General features: G+C 42.8%; 1 protein-coding gene across 3 annotated transcripts in view; it reads left to right on the top strand.

Annotated features, from left to right (window-relative positions):
• The window catches only part of LOC117350268 (zinc finger protein 282-like), a 51495-nt gene that overhangs the window by 14497 nt on the left and 15850 nt on the right, over window positions 1-21148 (top strand). For all 3 annotated transcript variants that reach the window (XM_033924468.1, XM_033924467.1, XM_033924466.1), the window contains exons 3-7: window positions 8049-8175; window positions 9947-10060; window positions 11954-12070; window positions 14528-14656; window positions 20737-20844. In XM_033924468.1, the coding sequence (XP_033780359.1) occupies window positions 8049-8175; window positions 9947-10060; window positions 11954-12070; window positions 14528-14656; window positions 20737-20844 (595 nt within the window). The remainder of the gene's footprint in view (window positions 1-8048; window positions 8176-9946; window positions 10061-11953; window positions 12071-14527; window positions 14657-20736; window positions 20845-21148) is intronic.

Below are 21148 nucleotides of genomic sequence, written 5' to 3'. Positions count from 1 at the left end.
CAGGCCGATGTTTAAATTCTCTGATGCCCATAGGGACTGAATGGGTGTCGGGGCATTCGCCGTGCGGCACTCGCTCCTGCAGCATAGTAAAAGGGAACCTAAGTCATTTAATAGACATAAACATCCTCTGTGCCATTTGCTTTTTGTTTGCTTTTGGTTTTTTTTTTTTTAATTATTTTAGTTTAATTTTTTTTATTTATAAAATTTAACTTCTCTTTTACTAAGGTGCGCTATGCTTTTAAGCACTCGTTAAAACACTTAGCTTAATACTGAAAGGAATTGACAAAATAGACCAGGAAAAAAAATTATTTACAATGTTCAATGTGACACGGCCAAGAGGACATGGATGGACCGAAGCTAAGGGGAGACAAGTCCAGGACAAATATTAGGAAGTTCTGCTTCACACAATGAGTGGTGGACGCCTGGAATGAGGTTATTGCGGAATCGACCGTCCTAGGATTCAAAAGCAAACTAGATGCACATCTCCTTACGAGAGGCATAGAAGGATATGGGTGACTAAAAATTACGCCAGGTGTACACCTGGCTTGGCCTCCGTGTGTGCGGATCGCCGGACTTGATGGACCGAAGGTCTGATCTGGAGATGGCGCTTCTTATGTTCTTATGCACACCTTAGTAAAAGAGGGCCTTAATATATTATACATTCAATAATCCAAATTGAATGACTGCAATAGAACTAAAACAAACAGGAAATATATATATACACAGTGGCATAGCAAGGGTAGGAAGCGTCCCTCTCCGTACCCGCTCCTTCTCCACCCCCCATTCCAAACTTGCACCCTTTCTCCCCCCCCCACCCCCCTGTACCTCTTTAAATGTCCTGCCGGCATGAACAGCTTCTCACGCTGGTGTTGGCTTTCTCTCTGACATCACTTCCTGGCCCCGCAACCAGGAAGTGATTTCAGAGGGGAGCCAGGCTGGCGCAAACAGCAGGCCGGAGAAGTTGCTTATGCTGGTGAAAATTTAAAGAGGTATGGAGGGGTGGGGGGGGGGTGAGAAGGGAGGTCGTGAGTGTGGCATGGGGGGGTAGAGAGGTGCCAGTGCCCGGGGCGATTCACCCCTATCCCCACCCCTTACTACGATACTGTAGATATATATATAAGAGAATATAATAATTAAATATTAGTTCGCAACTGAAGGACTAAGAATAAGTTAAATTAATACAAGAAAAAGGTGTTGTTTTAATTGAAAGAAAACAAAGAAGAAAAAACAAATTTGAAGTGGATTTTTATTTTGTATTGTTATGTTATGTTTTTTTAAATCCCGTTTAGATTTCAGATGAAAATTCCTCTTAATTTAGGAACTTAAAAGTGATGCCTAGAAATGTAGGCCTGCCATGCCTTTGCCTAGATTTATGAACCAAATTTGGGAGCCTAGGGCTGGAAATCTGTCGTAAGCTCCTATTTTTTTCCCTTCCCTAAATCCACCCAGTTCTGACCCAAGGCTGGATTCTCAAAATTTACCGTACCTGTAACGATGGCTGCTAAACACTTTCCAGCCAGTTCAGCCTGCCAGGATTTTACTGCCCGATTATCAGAATGGCTCGCTGTGGTCTTTTCCGAGCTTCCTAGCAGACGTCTTCTGACTCTGTCATACAAATGTAGTACAACGAGGTCATTCCTATTAACATGGTAGCAAAACGGGCTCATTAATATTTAAATGAACACTCTGGGTGATTCTCCAAAAGAAGTGCCGGCTTTAAAAGACCAAAAATGACCTGCTGGTCCGGGGGTACCAATAGATTCCGTACAAACCTAAGGAAGTTCTTCTTCACCCAGAGAGTGGTAGAAAGCTGGAACGCTCTTCCAGAGGCTGTTAGAGGGGAAAACACCCTCCAAGGATTCAAGACAAAGTTAGACAAGATTCTGCTGAACAAGAACGTGCGCTGGTAGGGCTAGTCTCAGTTAGGGTGCTGGTCTTAGACCAGAGGGCCGCCGTGTGAGCGGATTGCTGGCCATGATGGACCACTGGTCTGACCCAGCAGTGGTAATTCTTATGTACTGTGAAATCAAAAAGAACGCACTGTTCACGTAAAGCATAGCAATATAGCAATGGGGGAAAAAAAATCTCAAAAGCACGTGTCTCGAGCTTGTCTTAAATGCCCACGTTTAGGGTTACCAGACTTCCGGAAATGTTCTCCTTTTGAGGACATGTCCGGAGGTCTGGACGGCTTTTCCAAACCCAGACCCCCGGACATAGATCTCTTTTAACCCTAGGTTAGGGTCGGATCATGAGCAGATCTTGGTCTTGTTTTGCATGTACGTGCCTAAATTTCAATCTGGCAAATTATCTTAGGCCCACATGAAGAATTCATTACATTAAGGATTTCTATTCCGCCATTACCTTGCGGTTCAAGGCGGCTTACAAAAGATTTATAAATGGGGTTACAATGGAGGAATCGATGATAAATTAGAGTGGTAAGTAGGTAATTTCGGGGCAAGGATAAATACAGTTTACAGAAATTGTGTAAATGGAGGTAACATTAGCATAGTTGTTATTGCTGGTGTAGTGTCTATTTTGGCGTTGTTAATAGTAGGTGAAGTTGGGCTGATTTAGGAATTTCTTAAAAAGTATTGTTTTTATTTCTTTTCTGAATGTCTTGTAGTCTGATGTGGTCATCAGTAGGTTGGAGATCCTGGTATCCAGTTTTGCGGCTTGAGTGGCTAGGAGGCCGTCGTGAAGCTTTGATCTTTTTACTTCATTGATCGGAGGAGGTATGAATGGGGAGTGCGCTTTTCTGTGTCTGAGTGTGGATGCTTGGTTGAGGCGGTTATTCAGGTAAGAAGGACTGTCTCCATTTAGGGATTTAAATAGCATGCAGTAGAATTTGAATTGTATTCTTCCTTGGATTGGTAGCCAATGTGAGTTGATGTAAGCTTCTGTGATGTGGTCATATTTTCTCAATGAGAAGATGAGTCTCAAGGCTGTGTTTTGGATTGTTTGAAGTTGTTTGATCATAGTAGCAGGGCATGGGAGGAAAAGGATGTTGCAATAGTCTAGCAGTCCTAAGATTAGGGATTGTACTATAAGCTGGAATTGATTTCTTTCAAAGAATTTCCGGACTTGTCTCAGATTTCTCATGATTGTGAAGGATTTCTGGATTGTTTTGTTTATTTGTGGTTGCATGGTACAGCCTCTGTCTATGGTCATCCCTAGTAGTTTTATGGTGGTTTGGATGGGATAGTTGATTGAGTTGAGTTCTAAATTGGTTGAGGTTTGGATTTTGTCATTTTCGAATAGGATGAATTTGGTTTTGTCTGGGTTGAGTTTAAGTTTGTGATCTTTCATCCAGATCATAACTGTATTAAGTATTCAGTGTAGGATGTTTGGCGTGGTGGGTTTAGACTGATCATAAGGTATGAGGATGGTAATGTCATCCGCGTAGCTATAGGTGGTTATACCTAGATTGTTCAGATGTGTTCCGAGAGAGGCAGTGTATAGGTTGAAGAGGGTGGGGGATAGTGGGGAACCCTGTGGAACTCCGCATCTGTTCACCTATCCATCTACAAAAGATTCTTGGACAGAACTCTTGCCTTCCAGGCAGGCAAATGGAACGACTGGCTTAGTAACGTTTTCGCGCACTCTTCATCCTACTTCAATTTTAGAAAACTATTAAAAACAAGTCTGTTCAATCGATTTGTTAACTAAGAATCTACTCAGCACTTCTTATTCAGTCCTGTAACCCTATGAACCTTTTAGCTTTCATATTTTTTATTTTGTAAGATTGTATTGCTGACTTTGATTGTAACCTCTTCACTGATTGTCCAGCGCCTCTTGCTGTAAACCGCCTCAAACTTATATGGCTTTGGCGGTATATAAGAATAAAATTATTATTAATAAACTGGACTTAGCCGCCAGTATTTAGGACAAGAAAACCCCGTCATAAATAGGGAGCGCCTAAGTTTAAGGTGCCTACCAAGAGTGTAGGAAGATTCATCGCGGCCGTTTCATCACAGCCAGTTCAGCGCCGCCTTTTAATGATGGCCCTGTAATTGGTTGACTTTTATAATAGGTGAACTGGCTAAATTTAGGTTCAGGAATTTGTTCCACTTTTTCCATGGGGCAAGTGGCTGTTCCTTAGTTACGGTTCCTGGGTCTAGGCTCTGCGCTATAAACCGCACCTAACTTTCCCCAACTTTTACAAAACTGTGGCGTGGTTTTTAGCGGCAGTAACAGTTCCGGCGCTCATAGGAATTCTATGTGCATCGGAGCTGTTAACTGCCATGGCCGGCGCTAAAAACCACACTATGGTTTTATAAAAGGGGGGATTTAAGCACTACTTTTAGAATAGCTGTTTTTATGGTGCTGATTTTTTTTTTGGGGGGGGGGGCCCAATATAGAATTTAGGGGCAGATTTGGTAAATGGCACCATAATTGGCGGCCGGCTACAAAACCGATCGCGTGTCAATCACGCTAAAGCACCGTTTGCAGAATCGCGGCTCCCATTAAAGGCCGGTAATGCAGGCCAGGGTTTTAAAGGCCTACGTCACTGGTGCCTGCTGTTGACGGAGATTCATGCCTAACGATGCCTAAGGTCATTTGGGGCTGAAATCACGCCTGCTTTGAGCTAGGCGCCTCTGTAGACGTGATTAGGGTGTCCTTTCTTAGGCACGTGCGGGCACCTACATCCTTTTTAACAAGATTTTTAATTGGTGCAGTTGAATAGTGCACCGATTAAACCAATTAATTTAGATGCTGGTTGGGCACCGACCGTTTGCTGAATCTGCCCTTTAATAGGGTTTCAGAACAAATTAAAATATCAAAATGATGCTCAATAGTGCTTAAATTCATCCCTCCCCCCCAAAAAAAAATCATGTTGTGATGATAAGCCTCCATAAAATTTTCAGGGTTTTTTTCCTACTTCTTCTGACGAACTCACGGCTGCCTGTCGAAACACACAGTAGTAGTTCCTGCTCTTTCATAATGTCATTCAAACAGTCCGACCCATCGCTTCGCCACCCCTGGCTTTCTCAAGGGGGAGATTGTAGGGAGCCACAAACAATCTCTTTTATCCGACGGACTGTCTCTTAAAATGGAAATGTCCGTAAATCCTAAATGAATGAGAACCCCCCACACCCCCCGATACTGATAATAATGCATTCTTGAAACCTCAACCTAAAATCTTAAATAATCACCAGTGTGTGGCGGGAACAATTCGTCTCTTCAGACTTAGTTTTAAGAAATATTTCTACTTTCAGTTCCCCAACCTCTTGTTCTTCCCCTTAAGTGTTTTCTTTTCTTTCTATCAATTCTAGTTCCAATCCCTTCTTCCCTTTCGTCTGTATCTTTAAGTTGTTTTTTTTCCTCTTGGTTTGTTTTTAGATTAAATTATATTTTAATTGGTATATTGTTATGGCATTTTTGTGCACCGCCTAGAAGGCTCGAGTGGGCGGTATAATAAATTTTAAATAAACTTGAAACTTGATTTAAGAGATGTGTTAAGCGGAGCTGCTTTTAAAGACCGAACAGCCAGTCTGCAAATTACCAAGGCACAAGGCTTCATCAGTCCTGGATAACTAGGGCCTTGCCTCTCCCTGTGCAAATATAGAAACAAGGCCCTGTGATTTGAACTTTCACCTTTTTTGTGTCTTTCCTATGTAAATTCAATGACACAGACGGGCAATTACACCTGGCTTGTTTAACGCTTATTATGTTTAGTCATGGTAAGAGCGATGCTTAACTGAGGATGGACAAATTCTCTGATTTTTGTTAAATGCTTTCCTGTGCCCCATACACGGCAGCCTGCGGGTTTATTTAGCATGGCGGATGTTTGCTTTGCCTGCTTGCAAACGTGAAGTAATCAAAAATGTCTTTCAAAATACGCCCTTGCTGGAAAACAGACCAAGACAGGACATCAGAGGTGGGATGCGCCCTGAACACCGTCCAGTGACGTAAAATAGTCCGACGTATCCTCTGTGCATGTTTGGGGAAGGGTAACACTCACACTAAACTATTGGAATCCTTCAGCCGAGGGTGCAATAAGCAATCTCAAACAAATGTAAGAAGCTTATTTTATATCTATGGGTTTCCTAGCATTAAGCACACACTAATCAATAGCATGCATTAAGTCCATTACCGCACCTTAGTAAAAACCAAAAACACCAAACCCCCTAGCTGCTGTAATTCTTTGTTGCCTACAGTAGAACATAAGAATAGCTTGACTGGGTCAGACTAATGGTCCATCAAGCCCAGTAGCCCGTTCTCATGGTGGCCAATCCAGGTCCCCAATACCGGGCCAAAATCCAACGAGTAGCAACATTCCAGAATCTCAAAGAGGAAGCAAGATTCCGGAACCTCAAAGAGTAACAGAAGATTCTAGATCCCCAAAAAGTATCAAGCTTCCATGCAGAGTCCGGAACCTCAAAGACTAGCAACATTGCATGCTACCAATCCAGGGCAAGCAGTGGCTTCCCCCATGTCTTTCTCAATAACAAGAGACTATGGACTTTTCCTCCAGGAAATTGTCCAAACCCCACTTCCGGGTCCCTGCCCCTCCTGCTGCAAGTGCTCCCTTTCCATTCTCCCGTACCTGTTTCATGGTTGCCCGTGCTGGTGTTGGCCCCTCCCTCTGATGTCACTTCCTAGTCGCATCAGCAAAGAGCAAGAGGTAAGATGGCGGAGAATTGAAGGTGCATGTGTTCAGCGGGGAGGAGTGAGAAGGAGCAGGAGGAGAGTTGCCAGTGCCCCCACTAAAACGGCACAAGGGGCAGTCCACCCCCGCCCGCCCTTACTATTGTGTTTATGCACTATATATAGATTTGGGGAGGCAAGTGCTTTGGCAAAGTAAATTGTTAGGAGGTCACCTTTGACAGTACATTTACTTATCACCATCACATCAGCACAGTAGTTTCCATCGCTTAAGAATGATCAGATCGCTCGCTAAACTCCTGGAACCGGAATCCTTAAACGTCTTCATTCACTCCCTAGTAATCTCCTGTATAGATTATTGTAATGCCCTGTTCAAGGGCATAACAAAAAAGGAAATCAGGTGAGTACAAATTGTACAAAACACTGCTGTAAAAATCGTATTCAATGCTAAAAAAATATGACCATGTCTCACTCCTTCTTCACAACGCCCATTGGCTTCCTGTCGACCACAGAATAAATTACAAAAATCCTTTTATTGACATTTAAAACTCGTTCAAGCAGCCAACCTGAATTTATTAACAGTCTAATCCAGTGATCTCCAACTCAAACCCTTTGCAGGGCCACATTTTGGATTTGGAGGTACTTGGAGGGCCTCAGAAAAAATAGTTAATGTCTTATTAAAGAAATGACATTTTTGCATGAGGTAAAACTCTTTATAGTTTATAAATCTTTCCTTTTGGCTAAGTCTTAATAATAATATTGTCATTTATAGATAAAGAGACATATGATCAAGAAACGGTTTTATTTTACTTTTGTGATTATGATAAACATACCCAGGGCCTCAAAATAGTACCTGGCTGTATGTGGTCCCCGGGCCGTGGGTTTGAGGCCACTGGTCTAATCATACCTTACTGTCCATCTAAAGCCCTCCGCTCAACGTCTCAAAATCTCTTAACGATTCCCTCTTTATAGCACATCAATACTATTAGATTTAACAATTTTGCTGTAACCGCCCCATCTTCGTTTGGAATTATCCCTTTCTCACTTTAAAATCAAGTTAAAAACATTCTTATTCCAAGATGCTTTTGATACCTAACTGCCCTTATCAGGGCTAAACTTTTTCTGATAATATTTATTCAGATCCCCCTCCTAACGTGTCTTCCCTTTTATGTTCACTTTCCTCTGATTATTCTAGTTCCTCTCTTTTTTCCCCTCTTGTTCCCGTTTGTCTAAAGTTTGTATATTATTGTCTCATTAACTCCCCATTTTATAATCATTTGTACACCGCTTAGAAGTTTGATTGAGTGGTATCAAAAATTTGAATAAAACTTGAACTTGATAAGGGACACTGAAGAGGATCTTTATGTAAATCTGAGAACAATCCCTAAAAAATCAGGTTGGCCTGGTAACCCTAGCTAAGGGTGTCCTGTTTGCTGTTCCAGGCGTCGGTCACGTTCAATGACGTCGCTGCTTATTTCTGGGAAGTGGAGTGGGACGTCCTGGGAGAATGGCAGAAGGAGCTGTACAAGAAGGTCATCAAGGAGATTCATAGCCTCCTGATGTCACGAGGTAAAAAAAAAAATCTTTTCTGTTATCTACCATTTTGCTGGGCTGGGATAATCCCAAGTGCCAGATCCAGTATGGGCATCCTGATTGCAGGCGGCAGTAGGCGTCCTACTGCCATCTCACAGCCAATCAGGACACACGTTTTTAGAAAAAAAAAATGCAGACAGAAAAGGACGCCTATATTGTGGACGTATGTTGCGCGCCTACGGAGATGCTTATGGATGCCCAAGGCGTGGTCTCCACCAGAAGTGGCCTTAGCCTCTGGCCTACATTTAAGGTGTTTGTTAGTAAACGTAGACACGATTCTTTAAAGGATACCAATATGTGATTGACATGCAATCAGCGGCCGCTGAGATCGGCATCCTTTAGAGCCGTGGTTCTCAACCCTGTCCTGGGGACCCTCCAGCCAGTCGAGTTTTCAAGATATCTCTAATGAATATGCATGAGAGAGATTTGCATACCTGTCACTTCCATTATATGCAAATCTCTCTCATACATATTCATTAGGGATATCTTGAAAAGCCGACTGGCTGGGGGGGGTCCCCAGGACAGGGTTGAGAACCACTGCATTAGAGAATCAGGCCTCTAGAGCAGGGGTAGGGAAATCCGATCCTCATGAGCCGTATTCCAGTCGGGTTTTCAGGATTTCCCCAATGAATATGCATGAGATCTATTTGCATGCACTGCTTTCAATGCATATTCATTGGGGAAATCCTGAAAACCCAACTGGAATATGGCTCTCAAGGACCGGAATTCCCTACCCCTGCTCTAGAGTGTATCTTTTGATATATATATAGGGCAGGGATCTCAAAGTCCCTCCTTGAGGGCCGCAATCCAGTCGGGTTTTCAGGATTTCCCCAATGAATATGCATTGAAAGCAGTGCATGCACATAGATCTCATGCATATTCATTGGGGAAATCCTGAAAACTCGACTGGATTGCGGCCCTCAAGGAGGGACTTTGAGACCCCTGATATAGAGTGACCAGGTTGCCCATTCCAGAAGGCAGACTTTTGGCCATTCCTGGTTTTAAAATTACATCCCAAAGCAGTGTGGTATTTGTGGTACATGATTCTGTGCAGTGCTGCAGGTCCCATAATGCACCAGGATGAGATTGGCAGAAATCCAGGACTGGCCAAAAAGTCTCCCTAGATATATTCAAAGTCCAAACAGGAGCAGTTGCGACTCTCCGGGACCCAGTGAGGCTTGGCATACTTGCTCTAACTTGTGAGATAACTTTAATATGAAACTGGAAACTTCAAGGGTCAGCTGGAATTGGTTTTCTACAGCTGGTGTACAGGAGGGACAATTTACCACTCTGATCCCCGGTTGAGGCCCACGACTTCTGTGTCAGGGTGTATTAACTCTGCAGTGTATAACTTATAACCTGTCCATGTCATAATCAGATGGCACAGGTAAAGTATCCCTTTTCTCCTTCTCACTGGTCTCTAGATAGCATTATATTAATATCCCAGAACTTGGATTTTCCTTCTGGGATTCTCCTAATAAGAAGCCGGGATCCCTTTGCTCCTGAAGGGCACATGCTTCCAGATAAGACTGGCATTTTCAAGACACTCCCTAAAGGAAGATCATTCTAGAAAATAACATATCTTAAAAGCGAGTACTCCTAAATTTATTCTTAGTTACGTGTTAGACTGCAGCTGTCTCTTCTATCAGGCAAATATACATACCCAAAGAAACACCCACAAGCAAATTTCCAAACAGGGGTTGTACAAGTGCAGTCTAGATGTAATTTTCCTATATTCTATTGACAGGTTATTCTATTGTTAATCCTGATGTTATATTCAAGATTAAAAAGGAAGATGAGAAATATTTCACTCAACACTGCGAGTGGGAGAGAAAAGAAAAGGCAAACGACCCCTCCATGGGTAAGGACATGTTTTGGATTTAAGCGCTTTCAGTTGTCACATCACAGGGGTTGGGGCTGCTTGTATGAAAGATTTGGAGCTCATAGATGCCAGTTCTTAATATCTGGATATGTGAAGGGGGTTACAGATTTGATATATGATGAAAAGTTCTCAGTCCAACCAAGAAGAGAGTGATGTGGAGCCATGAAACTTACAAGTTATTCCACATTTTCTTGATACCTTTCGTTTCAATGATCTGAAATGAAAAGTGTCAAGAAGAGTGTGGAGTAACTTGTAGGTGTCATGGCTCCACATCATTCCCTTCTTGGTTGGCCTATCAGTGGTCCCTAGTATTGTGATGTCATAATGCCTCATTTCACCAATGCCTAAGAGCCAACCTCATCGGTGATGTCACATTGGCTTGCTTTGCTAGATGCATTTGCCTCATTGAAACGAAAAGTGTGGAATAATTTGTAGGTTTCATGGCTCCCACATCATTCCCTTCTTGGTTGGCCCGAGAATTTATCAGTGGTCCCTTGTATTGTGATGTCATAATGCCTCATTTCACCAATGCCTAAGAGCCAATCTCATCGGTGATGTCACATTGGCTTGCTTTGCTAGATGCATTTGCCTCATTGAAACGAAAAGTGTGAAATAATTTGTAGGTTTCATGGCTCCACATCATTCCCTTCTTGGTTGGCCTGAGAACTTATCAGTGGTCCCTCGTATTGTGATGTCATAATGCCTCATTCCATCATATCAGTTTCATCACTGATGTCAGAAAGGCTTGATTTATTTTTTATTTTTTTTGCCTCATTGAAACAAACTATTAAGAAAGTGTGGAATCACTTGTAAGTTTCATGGCTCCACATCTTTCTCTTCTTGGCTGGGCTGAGAACTTTTCAGCGGCCCCTCGTACTGCCTTTCTGTGGTACAATTAAAGCAGGGTCACAAGGAGTCACAGTGAAAATTTGACCTGGTTTCCCAAGTTCTCAACCCACTGTCCTAACCATTAGGCTACAGTCAATTAGCTGTATCTGTCGGACCCTCTTTGCTGAGATAAATATTTGTTGAGTTAAACCCATAAAAAGGTCATACAGCAACTCATATATACAGGTGGCCAAATAAGAATAAGATGATGACAAAAGCTAGAATTATGCTTGGGAGCATAGGGAGAGGAATGGCCATCAGGGAAAAGGGGGTGATAGAGCCTCTGAGAATTAGGGTACTGTGTACAGTTTTCGAGACTGAACCTTTAATAAGATGTAAACAGGATGGAGTCAGTGCAGTGGTCAATGTAGTCTTCATTGTACAGCATGCTCGGACAGACTTAAAGATCTGATCATGTATAACTGAAGGAAAAGTGGGATAAGGGAGATATGAAACAGACATTTAAATATCTTCATAATATAAATGCACAGGGGACATGCATCTTGGGGCAAGGGGATCCTAGAATTTAAATGAAAGGGAGTAGACTCGGGAGAAATCTAGTGCAGTGGTTCCCACCCAGCCAGTCAAATTTTCAGAATAGCCCTAATGAATATGCATGAGACAGATCTGCATGCCTGTCACCTCCATGACAAGCAAATCTCTCTCATGCATATTCACCGACTGGTGGTCCTCCAGGATAGGGTTGGGAACCACTGATCTTGGCAAATATTTCTTTTCACAAAGGATGGTGGACGAAAACACGGAACAAATGCAGAGGAAGAAGGGATTGGGGAACAGAGCAGTTGATATGGATGGCCCAACCAAATAGGCTGTATGGTCATTACCTCACCATCATTTTCTCACAAGCGTGTAGAGTGGGTCATTTTTTTAAAAAAAGCCCCTTTTGCCCGGGTAAATAGTTCTGAAAATAGCTCTGTTGTCATTGACGGACCTTCTCGACAGTGTTTCATTTTCTCAACGCAGGCCTTCCAATTGTAACGTCGGTGTTCTCAATGAGCATCAAGCAAGAGGAAGAAGACATCGCTATTATGGATCTACAGGAGTCGGAGTCGACGCGGGAGACCCACCCTACCGTAACAAGCACGTGTGAAAATGCCTCCTGTGTGTCCGTTGTGTCCTGTTAGATTACAAATTCTCTGGGGTGGGGATCATCAGTGAAACTGACGGAAGAAAGCCAGGAAGTGAATGAAAATGTAGATTAGGAGTAAAATGAACCCTGTATTTTGGGTAGTAACAGAAGAGGGAAATAGAGAAACATAGGGGGAAATCCAGTTTTGCTTTAGCGCCTCCTATGGGGGCCTTTCCAGCACTGCAGTCCCAAAAGTTCAGTAAGACAGAGGGCGACAAAACGTAATTAGCTTTTAAATAACCTGCCATCTTCTGGTTTTCTCTGTTAAAAGTATTCTCTCCCTCCAGCTGCAGAAGGCAGAGGTGTCTGAGATCCTCATTTACATCTGCAGTTTGAATTTTTACAATAATAGTCTTGTGATTTTGCCACTGATATCACAAGGCGTTGCCCTGGTAGCAGGAAGTGCTTTTCTGGCTGTTGGGAGAGAATGCTTATTATTATTAATGTCTGTTGATGAATCACTGTTAATGCTTTTGTTTACCACACTTATTTTAAAGGCAATTAAAATAATTAATACTATTAACCCTGACTGCCTCGACCTTAACCTCGGCATCCACCTCCCTCCAAAAGTTTCCTCTTAATAACCCTCCTGAAGACTGCCTCCCAAAGGTATCCACCCTGTACATGAAGACGTTCCCCCTCCCTGCCATAGCTCCCCTCCAGGCCAAAATGGCCATCATGACCTGTGGGTAAGGGGGATACAGAATGTCTTTTGAGTTAAATTTCCCAGGAATGTGGGTAGTTCACCGATCACCTTCAATAAATCTCTCCTTCACTGCTCTGCTCATTGCTGGAGATTTTAATAGTTGTGGTGGGACTCCGGAAAAGGGTCCAGAAAAGGCAGAGATTTTATCCCATTTGCATGACCTTGGGTTTCATCTTTTGGGTTATTTGCCCTCTCATAGAGGGTTGTCACCTGTATTAAGCTCTTAGCCACCTTACTGGGCAGACAAAATGGACCATTCTGGACGTTATCTGACATCATCTACTCTAATTATGGTATATTGGAGTCTAAGAATCACACATTTGATGCTTTTGACAAGACCCAGTTAATCTTCATCACTGGTTCTTTACTGCCTTGAACCGCTAAACATTAGCTTAAACCAATAGTTTCCTCCGTGTCTCTTAGAGAGAGAGGAAGAGATAATGGTTACTGTGAAAGGGCAGACTGGTTGGGCCATTTGGCCTTTATCTGCCATCATGTTTCTGTTTCTCTAACCATAAAGGGGAAGGGGTAAAACGCGGACCTCGCGGATCTAAAACCGCACATCCTTAAAAATCCGAGGTCCGTTCATTGCTTTCCCTGCAGCTCAGCTCAAGGCCCCGACTCCTTCGCGGACCTCACAAATCTGAACTGCACGTCACATCCTTAAAAATCCGAGGTCCGCGCCACTTTTAGTCTGGCTCTGACAGAGCTCTATGACAATTTAACTCTGACAGATCCTAATGCTTTTCCCTCCCTATGCTAGGATCTGTCAGAGTTAAATTGTCATAGAGCTCTGTCAAAGTCAGAGACTAAAAGTGGCACGGACCTGAAAAGTGGCGCGGACCTTGGATTTTTAAGAACGTGCAGTTTTAGATCCGCGAGGTCTGTAAGGTCCGTGTTTTACTCCTTCCCACCATAAAGCTCTATGACCTCACAATGCAGGTGTAAAGAGCTTTAGCTTATAGGAAGAGGAGATGCAAATGTTAAGAGCCTTAGCCAATAGGGAGAGGAGGAGATAGAGGATGCGGCAGATGGGCAGACTGGATGGGCCAATTGGACTTTATCTGCCATCATGTTTCTGTGTTTCTTATACTCCCTCTGAAGCTTGTTCCTGATCCTTCTCTCAGTTAAGCCATTTCAAAATTACCCATGTCGCTTATAACTTCATGGGTATGTTGTATCTATGAGGGCTTGCTTGGAAATCCAACAGCGGGATCTTGGCAAGGGAAGTCTTTGGTCGAAGGCTGCAAGGTATGATCGAGGAGACGTAGTGATTTCAGTGATATCCTACTATGAGGTTCCAGATCAACCCCACCCTTGGCATCGCCTCTTTCCATATAGACGAGAGGCACCGCGATCAAATACTCATCCCCTACAGCAGGGGTAGGCAATTCCACTCCTCGAGAGCCCCAGGCAGGTCAGGTTTTCAGAATATCCACAGTGACTATTCATGAGATAGATACGCATACCAAGGAGGGAGTGTATACCATTCTATCTCGTGCATATTCATTGTGGATATCCCGAAAACTTGACCTGCCTTCGGCTCTTAAGGACCGGAATTGCTTGCCCCTGCCCTACAGTAACCACTTGCCTCCCAGAGAAATCCTTTGAACTAAGTACAATTCGGAGCTCACTTGTACTGATCATGCAGGCTTTGAGGTAACGTCTCTAAACAAGCCGTAATCATCTTTTCTTCTAACAGATTCCTCCGATGTCGTCCCAGACATTTTAATCCGCTTCAAGCAAGAGGGTTTTAGGATTGAGACCCCAGGATGCGAGGAAAGAGGAAACCTGCCGTTCACGAGCCCATATGAGGAATGGTGTGAAACAGGTGATGTAGCTCGGAGTAAAGCTGGTGGACATTTCTCACAGGAAAGATGTCTCTTCTTGCCCAGGATAGTAAGGAGGCGTTATAATCCAGGCCCCTGAATTCTAACCTTTGTTACAAGGATAATTTCTATCATTTCTGCTTTTCTCCTCACTCTTCTTTCTGCCTCTCTTTCCCAGGCATCTCCACTTCCCTCCTTGCCAACCTGTTATCCTTTCTTTCTTTCCTCTGCTTTCTCTCTTGTCTCATATCTCTTTGCCTTTCTGTTTCTTGTTCCATCAGATCCCCTCTCACAACCCCTGTGATTTTTTTTTTGGTTTTGTTTTCTTGCTGTGTTCTATTCCATGCCATTTTTAACTTCTCTCACTTCTGTTCCAGCCCTTTATAATAATAATAATAATAAACTTTATTTTTGTATACTGCCATACCCATGAGTTCTAGGCAGTTCACATCAAGAAAAGCTGAAAAGTCAGCGAATCATATAAATACATAGCATATACAAACACTTCCCCCTCCCCATTTGCAGTTTCCACACTCGTGGTTTCACAAATTCGCAATTTTTTTTTTTTTTGGGGGGGGAACCCATATTTTATCACGTTCCTGCCTCTCTCCCGCCTTCCTCCCGGCATCCCGGCCTTATCTGGTGGTCTAGCAGGCTTTCGGAGCAGAAGCGATCTTCCTATGCTCCTGCCCAGTGTAGATCGCCAATAGGATATGGCTGCCTTGAGCTCCCGCCGTAGTCTCGAGAGACTACGGGAACTCACGGCAGTCATTTCCTATTGGCGATCTGCACGGGGCAGGAGTGTAGGAAGATCGCTCTTGCCCCGAAAGCCTGCTAGACCACCAGGTAAGGCCGGGATGCCGGGAGGAAGGCGGGAGGGAGGCGGGGGGTGGGTCAGAGCCAGACGAGAAGATATTTGCGGTTTCTCTTCATTCGTGGTCCAGCTCTGCCCCTATCTCCCATGAATAACGAGGGAGAAGTATATCATAAATACAGTCCTAAATGATCAAGATATGAATTGATCAAACAAATAGGTTTTCAATACTTTTCTAAAAGAATGATAAGATTGAGCTTGAAGACTTAGAGAACTCCACCAGGTGTTCATTTTACTAGCCTGGAATGCAAAAGTTTGGTCAAAAAATCTTATATAACGACAAGATTTGGGTGATGGAAATGCAAACCAGTAAGATTTGCGTGTATTCATGTTCATTCTAAGAAATTCAAAATGAGATATAAGATAAGCCGGGGCTAAGCCAAATAATACAACCAAATTTCTCCCTGCAGTGTATGCATTTTGTTTTCGGTGAGCCATGTAGCGCTGGCAGCTGGAAGGAGAGAGACAGAATGGTCCCCACACTGGAAACTAGTGGAAGAGAGACAGGATGTTATGCTAATCAGGCTTTCTATTCCCCTCTTCACCTGTTCAGTTCAAGGTCGGATTACATTACAAGAGGTTGGGCCAGTTACCCAGGAAGTTACAATGGACAGTTTAACATGGACATTCAATAGGGTTGCTAGTACAGGTGAATCGGTACAATTATTAATAAAGTTACGCTATACACTTCTCCCTCTGAATCCGCGGTTTCAGTATCTGCGGATTTGGTTATTTGCGATTTATTTTTTTTTTATATACAGGAAATGCTGCATTCCGGACCTCCCTGGACTTTACCTGGTGGTCTAGCGGGCTTTCGGGGCAGGAGCATAGGAAGATCGCTCTTGCCCCGAAAGCCTGCTAGACCACCAGGTAAGGTCCGGGATGCCGGGAGGGAGGCAGGGGTGGGTCAGAGCTGGCCAAAATGTTATTCGCAAATTTTCAACATTCGCGGGTTGGCTCTGCCCCTAACCCCCGCGAATATTGAGGGAGAAGTGTAATTGCAAATGTATAGTTACAAGTAGGTCATAGTTGGCTCAGCATTACGTCTTAGGCAATGGCATAGCGAGGGTGAGAAATGCCCGGGGCAGTGATGCTCCTCTCCTGTCCTCCGTACTAAGCCACTGGTCTCAGGAATTGCATTAGACATGTTACTTCAGGACTGGATCCCTGCCTTGGAATGCTTTTAAAAGTTTTCTGAACCCGAGATAGTGGTCACAAGATCGTAGCGTAAGCGGTAGTTGTTTTAAGCATTTTGCTAATTGACATTGGATGGAGAAGGTCATTTGACTTTATATTGATGCAAGATTTCTGGTGGGATATCTGTTGGAGGCTCCCTGGAGTAGGATGGCCAACTTTGTTAGGTAGGCGGTGACATTCCCTCTCAGGGTTGTAAAGGCGCTGATACCTAATTTAAACTTGATCCTTGCAGTTATGGGCAGCCAATGTAGTTTTATATAGTGGGGCTCTAGGTATTCCGATTTCCATAGTCCATGTACGAGTCTTACTTTTGCATTTTGGACCAGTTGTAGACGCAACAGCAATGTTTTCGAGCAAAGAACTAGTGTTACATTACAGTAGTCTAGTCAAGATAGGATTAGGGGTTACACTACAATTTGGAAGTGCTTGAGTACCTGATTGTAAATTTATTCAATTTTCTATACCGTTCTCCCAAGGGAGCTCAGAACGGTGGCGAAGAAAGCAAACAGGATGTTGGGCATGATTAAGAAGGGGATCACGAGTAGATCGGAAGATGTTATAATGCCACTTTATAGAGCAATGGTCAGACCTCAGTTGGAATACTGTGTCCAACACTGGTCTCCATACCTCAAGAAAGATATAATTCTACTGGAAAGGGTACAGAGGCGAGCCACGAAACTTGTCAAGGGATTGGAGAATTTGAGCTACAAAGAGCGCCTTAGGAAATTGGGATTGTTTAGCCTCGAGCAGAGAAGACTGAGAGGGGATTTAATAGAGACTTTTAAAATAATAAAGGGATCTGATAAAATCGACCAAGAAGAAGCATTCCTAACTTTTTCGGATGTGACACGGACAAGAGGTCACAGACTGAAACTGAGTGGCAGCAGGTTCAGGACGAATGTCAGGAAGTTCTTTTTCACACAGCGCGTGCTGGGAATTTGGAATGCTCTCCCGGAGGATGTTGTGACGGAGATTACTGTTCTGGGATTCGAGCGCAAGTTGGATGCACACCTTCTTGCAAATCGTATTGAGGGCTACGGTATATCTGGGTCTCCAATCAGGAGTACCTAAAAGGGCCGCCACGTGTGCGGATCACCGGACTGGATGGACCTCGGTCTGATCCGGTGAGGGCTTTTCTTATGTTCTTATGTTCTTATTCAGGTACTCAAGCATTTTTCCCTGTCTGTCCCGGCGGGCTCCCAATCTATCTAATGTACCTGGGGCAATGGGGGGATTAAACTGCTTAGATAACTGTTTTGAGGATCCTTTCTGTGGCAATCTTCATTTTATATGTTATGTTATATAACCTCTTCCTCTTGTAGATTCGAATGTCATCCGCGGTCTAGCGCTCCCATTTATCACTCCCCCATACTCTGAGCTATTTACACTAAATCTAAAAAAGTCCCAAAAAAGTAACCGGAAACCCAAGTAATCAACCTGATTCCTAACATCTCCCACTAATACCATCTAACTATCATCGTAAGGAAACCAGATAATCCTCTATGTAACGTAACCAGAAATAATTTCCTATATAATGTAGTTTCCTATGTAACGTATCCAGAAATAATTTTCCTATGTATAGTATTCTGAACCTCAATTCAATGTCCAGCTCTCTTCCACTGTAATCCGCTTTGAACCGCAACGTACAAGCGGAATATAAATCACTAATGTAATTTAATTTTAATCTGGAATCACAAATGTATTCTTTCTTGCTGTGAGCCGCAATGATTCCCTGTTGAAAATTGCAGGATATAAGAAGCTGTATTATTATTATTACATGTAGTCTTATATCTTGCAAAATCCTCACAGAGCAGAGTTCTAGGCGGGTCACAAATAGTAGAAACATTACATAGAACTTATATAGATCAGGGGTCTCCAAAGTACAGCCCGTGGGCCACATCCGCGGAAATGCACCAGTTAGACTAATTTTCCAATGAGAATCTGCAAAAAAAAAAACAAAACAAGGGGTGTTGATAGATTTCAAATGCATTAATTTAACTTGAGTTCAAAATATATTGATATTCCATATTATGTTAATATTATTCACAACTTTATTTAATACTGAATCGTAATCGTACACTTCGCGGTATTTCTTCGGACATGTTTGGCCTCGATCGACAGTGTCAATTTGAACTCTGAGCAGTTTCCAAATTTGAAGAAATTTGCTTGTAAATTTATCTCCATTTTTGGGACAGCGTATCTTTGCGAACAAACCTTTTCCCGAATGAAATATATCAAGTCAAAATACAGGGCAAATTTATCTGATGAACATTTGAAGCCGTTACTTGAAATTAGCGTTTCAAAATTTGAACCTGAGTTTAATAAGATTTTAAAAACACAAAAACAGTTCCATCATTCACATTAATGGTTTTATTATCATTTTTGATTAAAATATGAGAATTCGTTAGTAGTGTTCATTGTGATTAACATACGATAATTTAATCAAGTTTCAAGTTTATTTCAAATTTATTATACTGCCCACTCGAACCTTCTAGGCGGTGTACAAAAATGCTTTAACAATTTACTGATTAAAATATAATTTAGTCTAAAACAAACCAAGGGAGAAAACGATTTAAGGACACAGACGAAGAGGGACAGAAGGGAAGAAAAGATTAGAACTACAATTGATAGGAAAGAAATCACTTAAAGAGAAGAACAAAAGGTTGGGGAAGTGAAAATGGAAATGTTTCTTAAAACTAAGTCGTCCTGTAATTAGTTTATAAGATTTTCTGCTTTCAATAAAACTCATACGTCTAGAGTTACCTTTTTTTTATTTATTTATTTATTTTACTATGGCCTGCTGAAAAGTGCTGACATACCCAATGTGGCCCTCGTGGCGAAAAGTTTGGAGACCCCCCATAGTAAATGATTAAAAATCTGATTACATTCTTAACAAAGATTTCAGTAACGAGGAGTTGTCTTTCATTGTGAGATCTAGATCAGTGTTCTTCAACCACCGGTCCATGGACCAGTGCCAGTCCACAGAAATTTCCTGCCGGTCCACAGGGCCCAGTCAAAATATATAGAAAGGGGCAAACACTTTAAGCAAAAAATACTTAAAGAATAGTGACTAAAGAAATGTTGCACAAACGAAAAAGTCACTACATCACAATTGCATTAGTATTGCTATGTTGCTTTCACCTCCATTGTAATTATTCTTGCTGCCGGTTCCCTGACGCAGGGTCGAAACGTGGCACGTCGGAACCAGCCACACACTAAAGTTAAGTTTTTCAAACTACTTTTTCAAACATTTATTATTTGGATGGAAAGCTTAGCATAGCTGTTATAGCTAGCATTATTCAAGAGAAAGTAAGGCTCTATATATACACATTTTTTGAACACTGCAATGATTGGGTGGTGAGGCGGAACAAATTGCCTTCATGTCTCTGAGCAGAGGTCCACAGGGCCAGCATGTGCATCAGGCCCAAAACAGTTCTTCAACCGCCGGTCCACGATGTGATTGATGCGGCGTTATCTTCGAGCCAGCTCCCTCTTCCTAACTGATTCAATGCACAAAGCCACAGGCAGTGGCTCCTACAGGCATCCTGCGCCTGAACCGGAAGCCTTCTCTCTGACGTTGCAACATCAGAGGGAAGGCTTCCAGATGAGGCAAGGGACGTACAAGGTGAAATTAGTACTATTATGCGGGCGGGGTCTGGGGTGGACATTGGGTAGAGATGGGCAGGGTCTGGCCCACAACTTAGCCCAGTGTTCTTCAACCACTGGTCCACGGACTGATGCCGGTCCACAGAATAATTCTTTTATTTCTGCCGGTCCATAGGTGTAAAAAGGTTGAAAAACATTGATCTAGATCACATAAAGTCTCTCACAGAGATTTTAGGAAGATCCGTGTTTTCAGATGTTTGCAGAAAGTAGCATGCACTTTGGAAATTAGAGCCTGGCCATAACATTGTCAAATTTGGCCAAAATAGTTATTGGGAGGGGGGTTCTCTTGATATCCAAGAGTGGTGAAAAAAAAAAAATGAAGGTATTTTCCCGTTTTTCAAACAGACGGTCTGAGTTACAGCCATGATCCCCCGGTGAAGATCCTGAAAATAGAGGAGCCGTATGTCTGGGGCACGCTGGAGGAAGGCGAGGAGGATCCTGATGGCAAGAGTGGTGAGCATTAAATACCCTTTCTAATAAAACCTTTGCTGTGTACCATTGAGTGTTTGTAACATTCCACAGAGAGGGGGAAAATTCTATAAATTGTGCCAAAACTATAAAGACTATGAGGTACATAATCGAAATAAAAATACGTCTAAAAACGCACCTAAATCGGCATTTGGATGATCAAAAAGACCAAGTGCCGATAATCGAAACGGGTTTAGATGTATCTAAAAGCAGCTTAGGCCTTTTCACTGAAAAGGGGTGTTTTTGAAGCAATGGTTAGGGCTTCCTGTTATGTGTCTTGCAAAGTCTT

Source organism: Geotrypetes seraphini, chromosome 16, assembly GCF_902459505.1.
Source record: "Geotrypetes seraphini chromosome 16, aGeoSer1.1, whole genome shotgun sequence".
NCBI classification, from domain to species: domain Eukaryota; kingdom Metazoa; phylum Chordata; class Amphibia; order Gymnophiona; family Dermophiidae; genus Geotrypetes; species Geotrypetes seraphini.
This window is presented reverse-complemented; position numbering and strand designations above follow the sequence as displayed.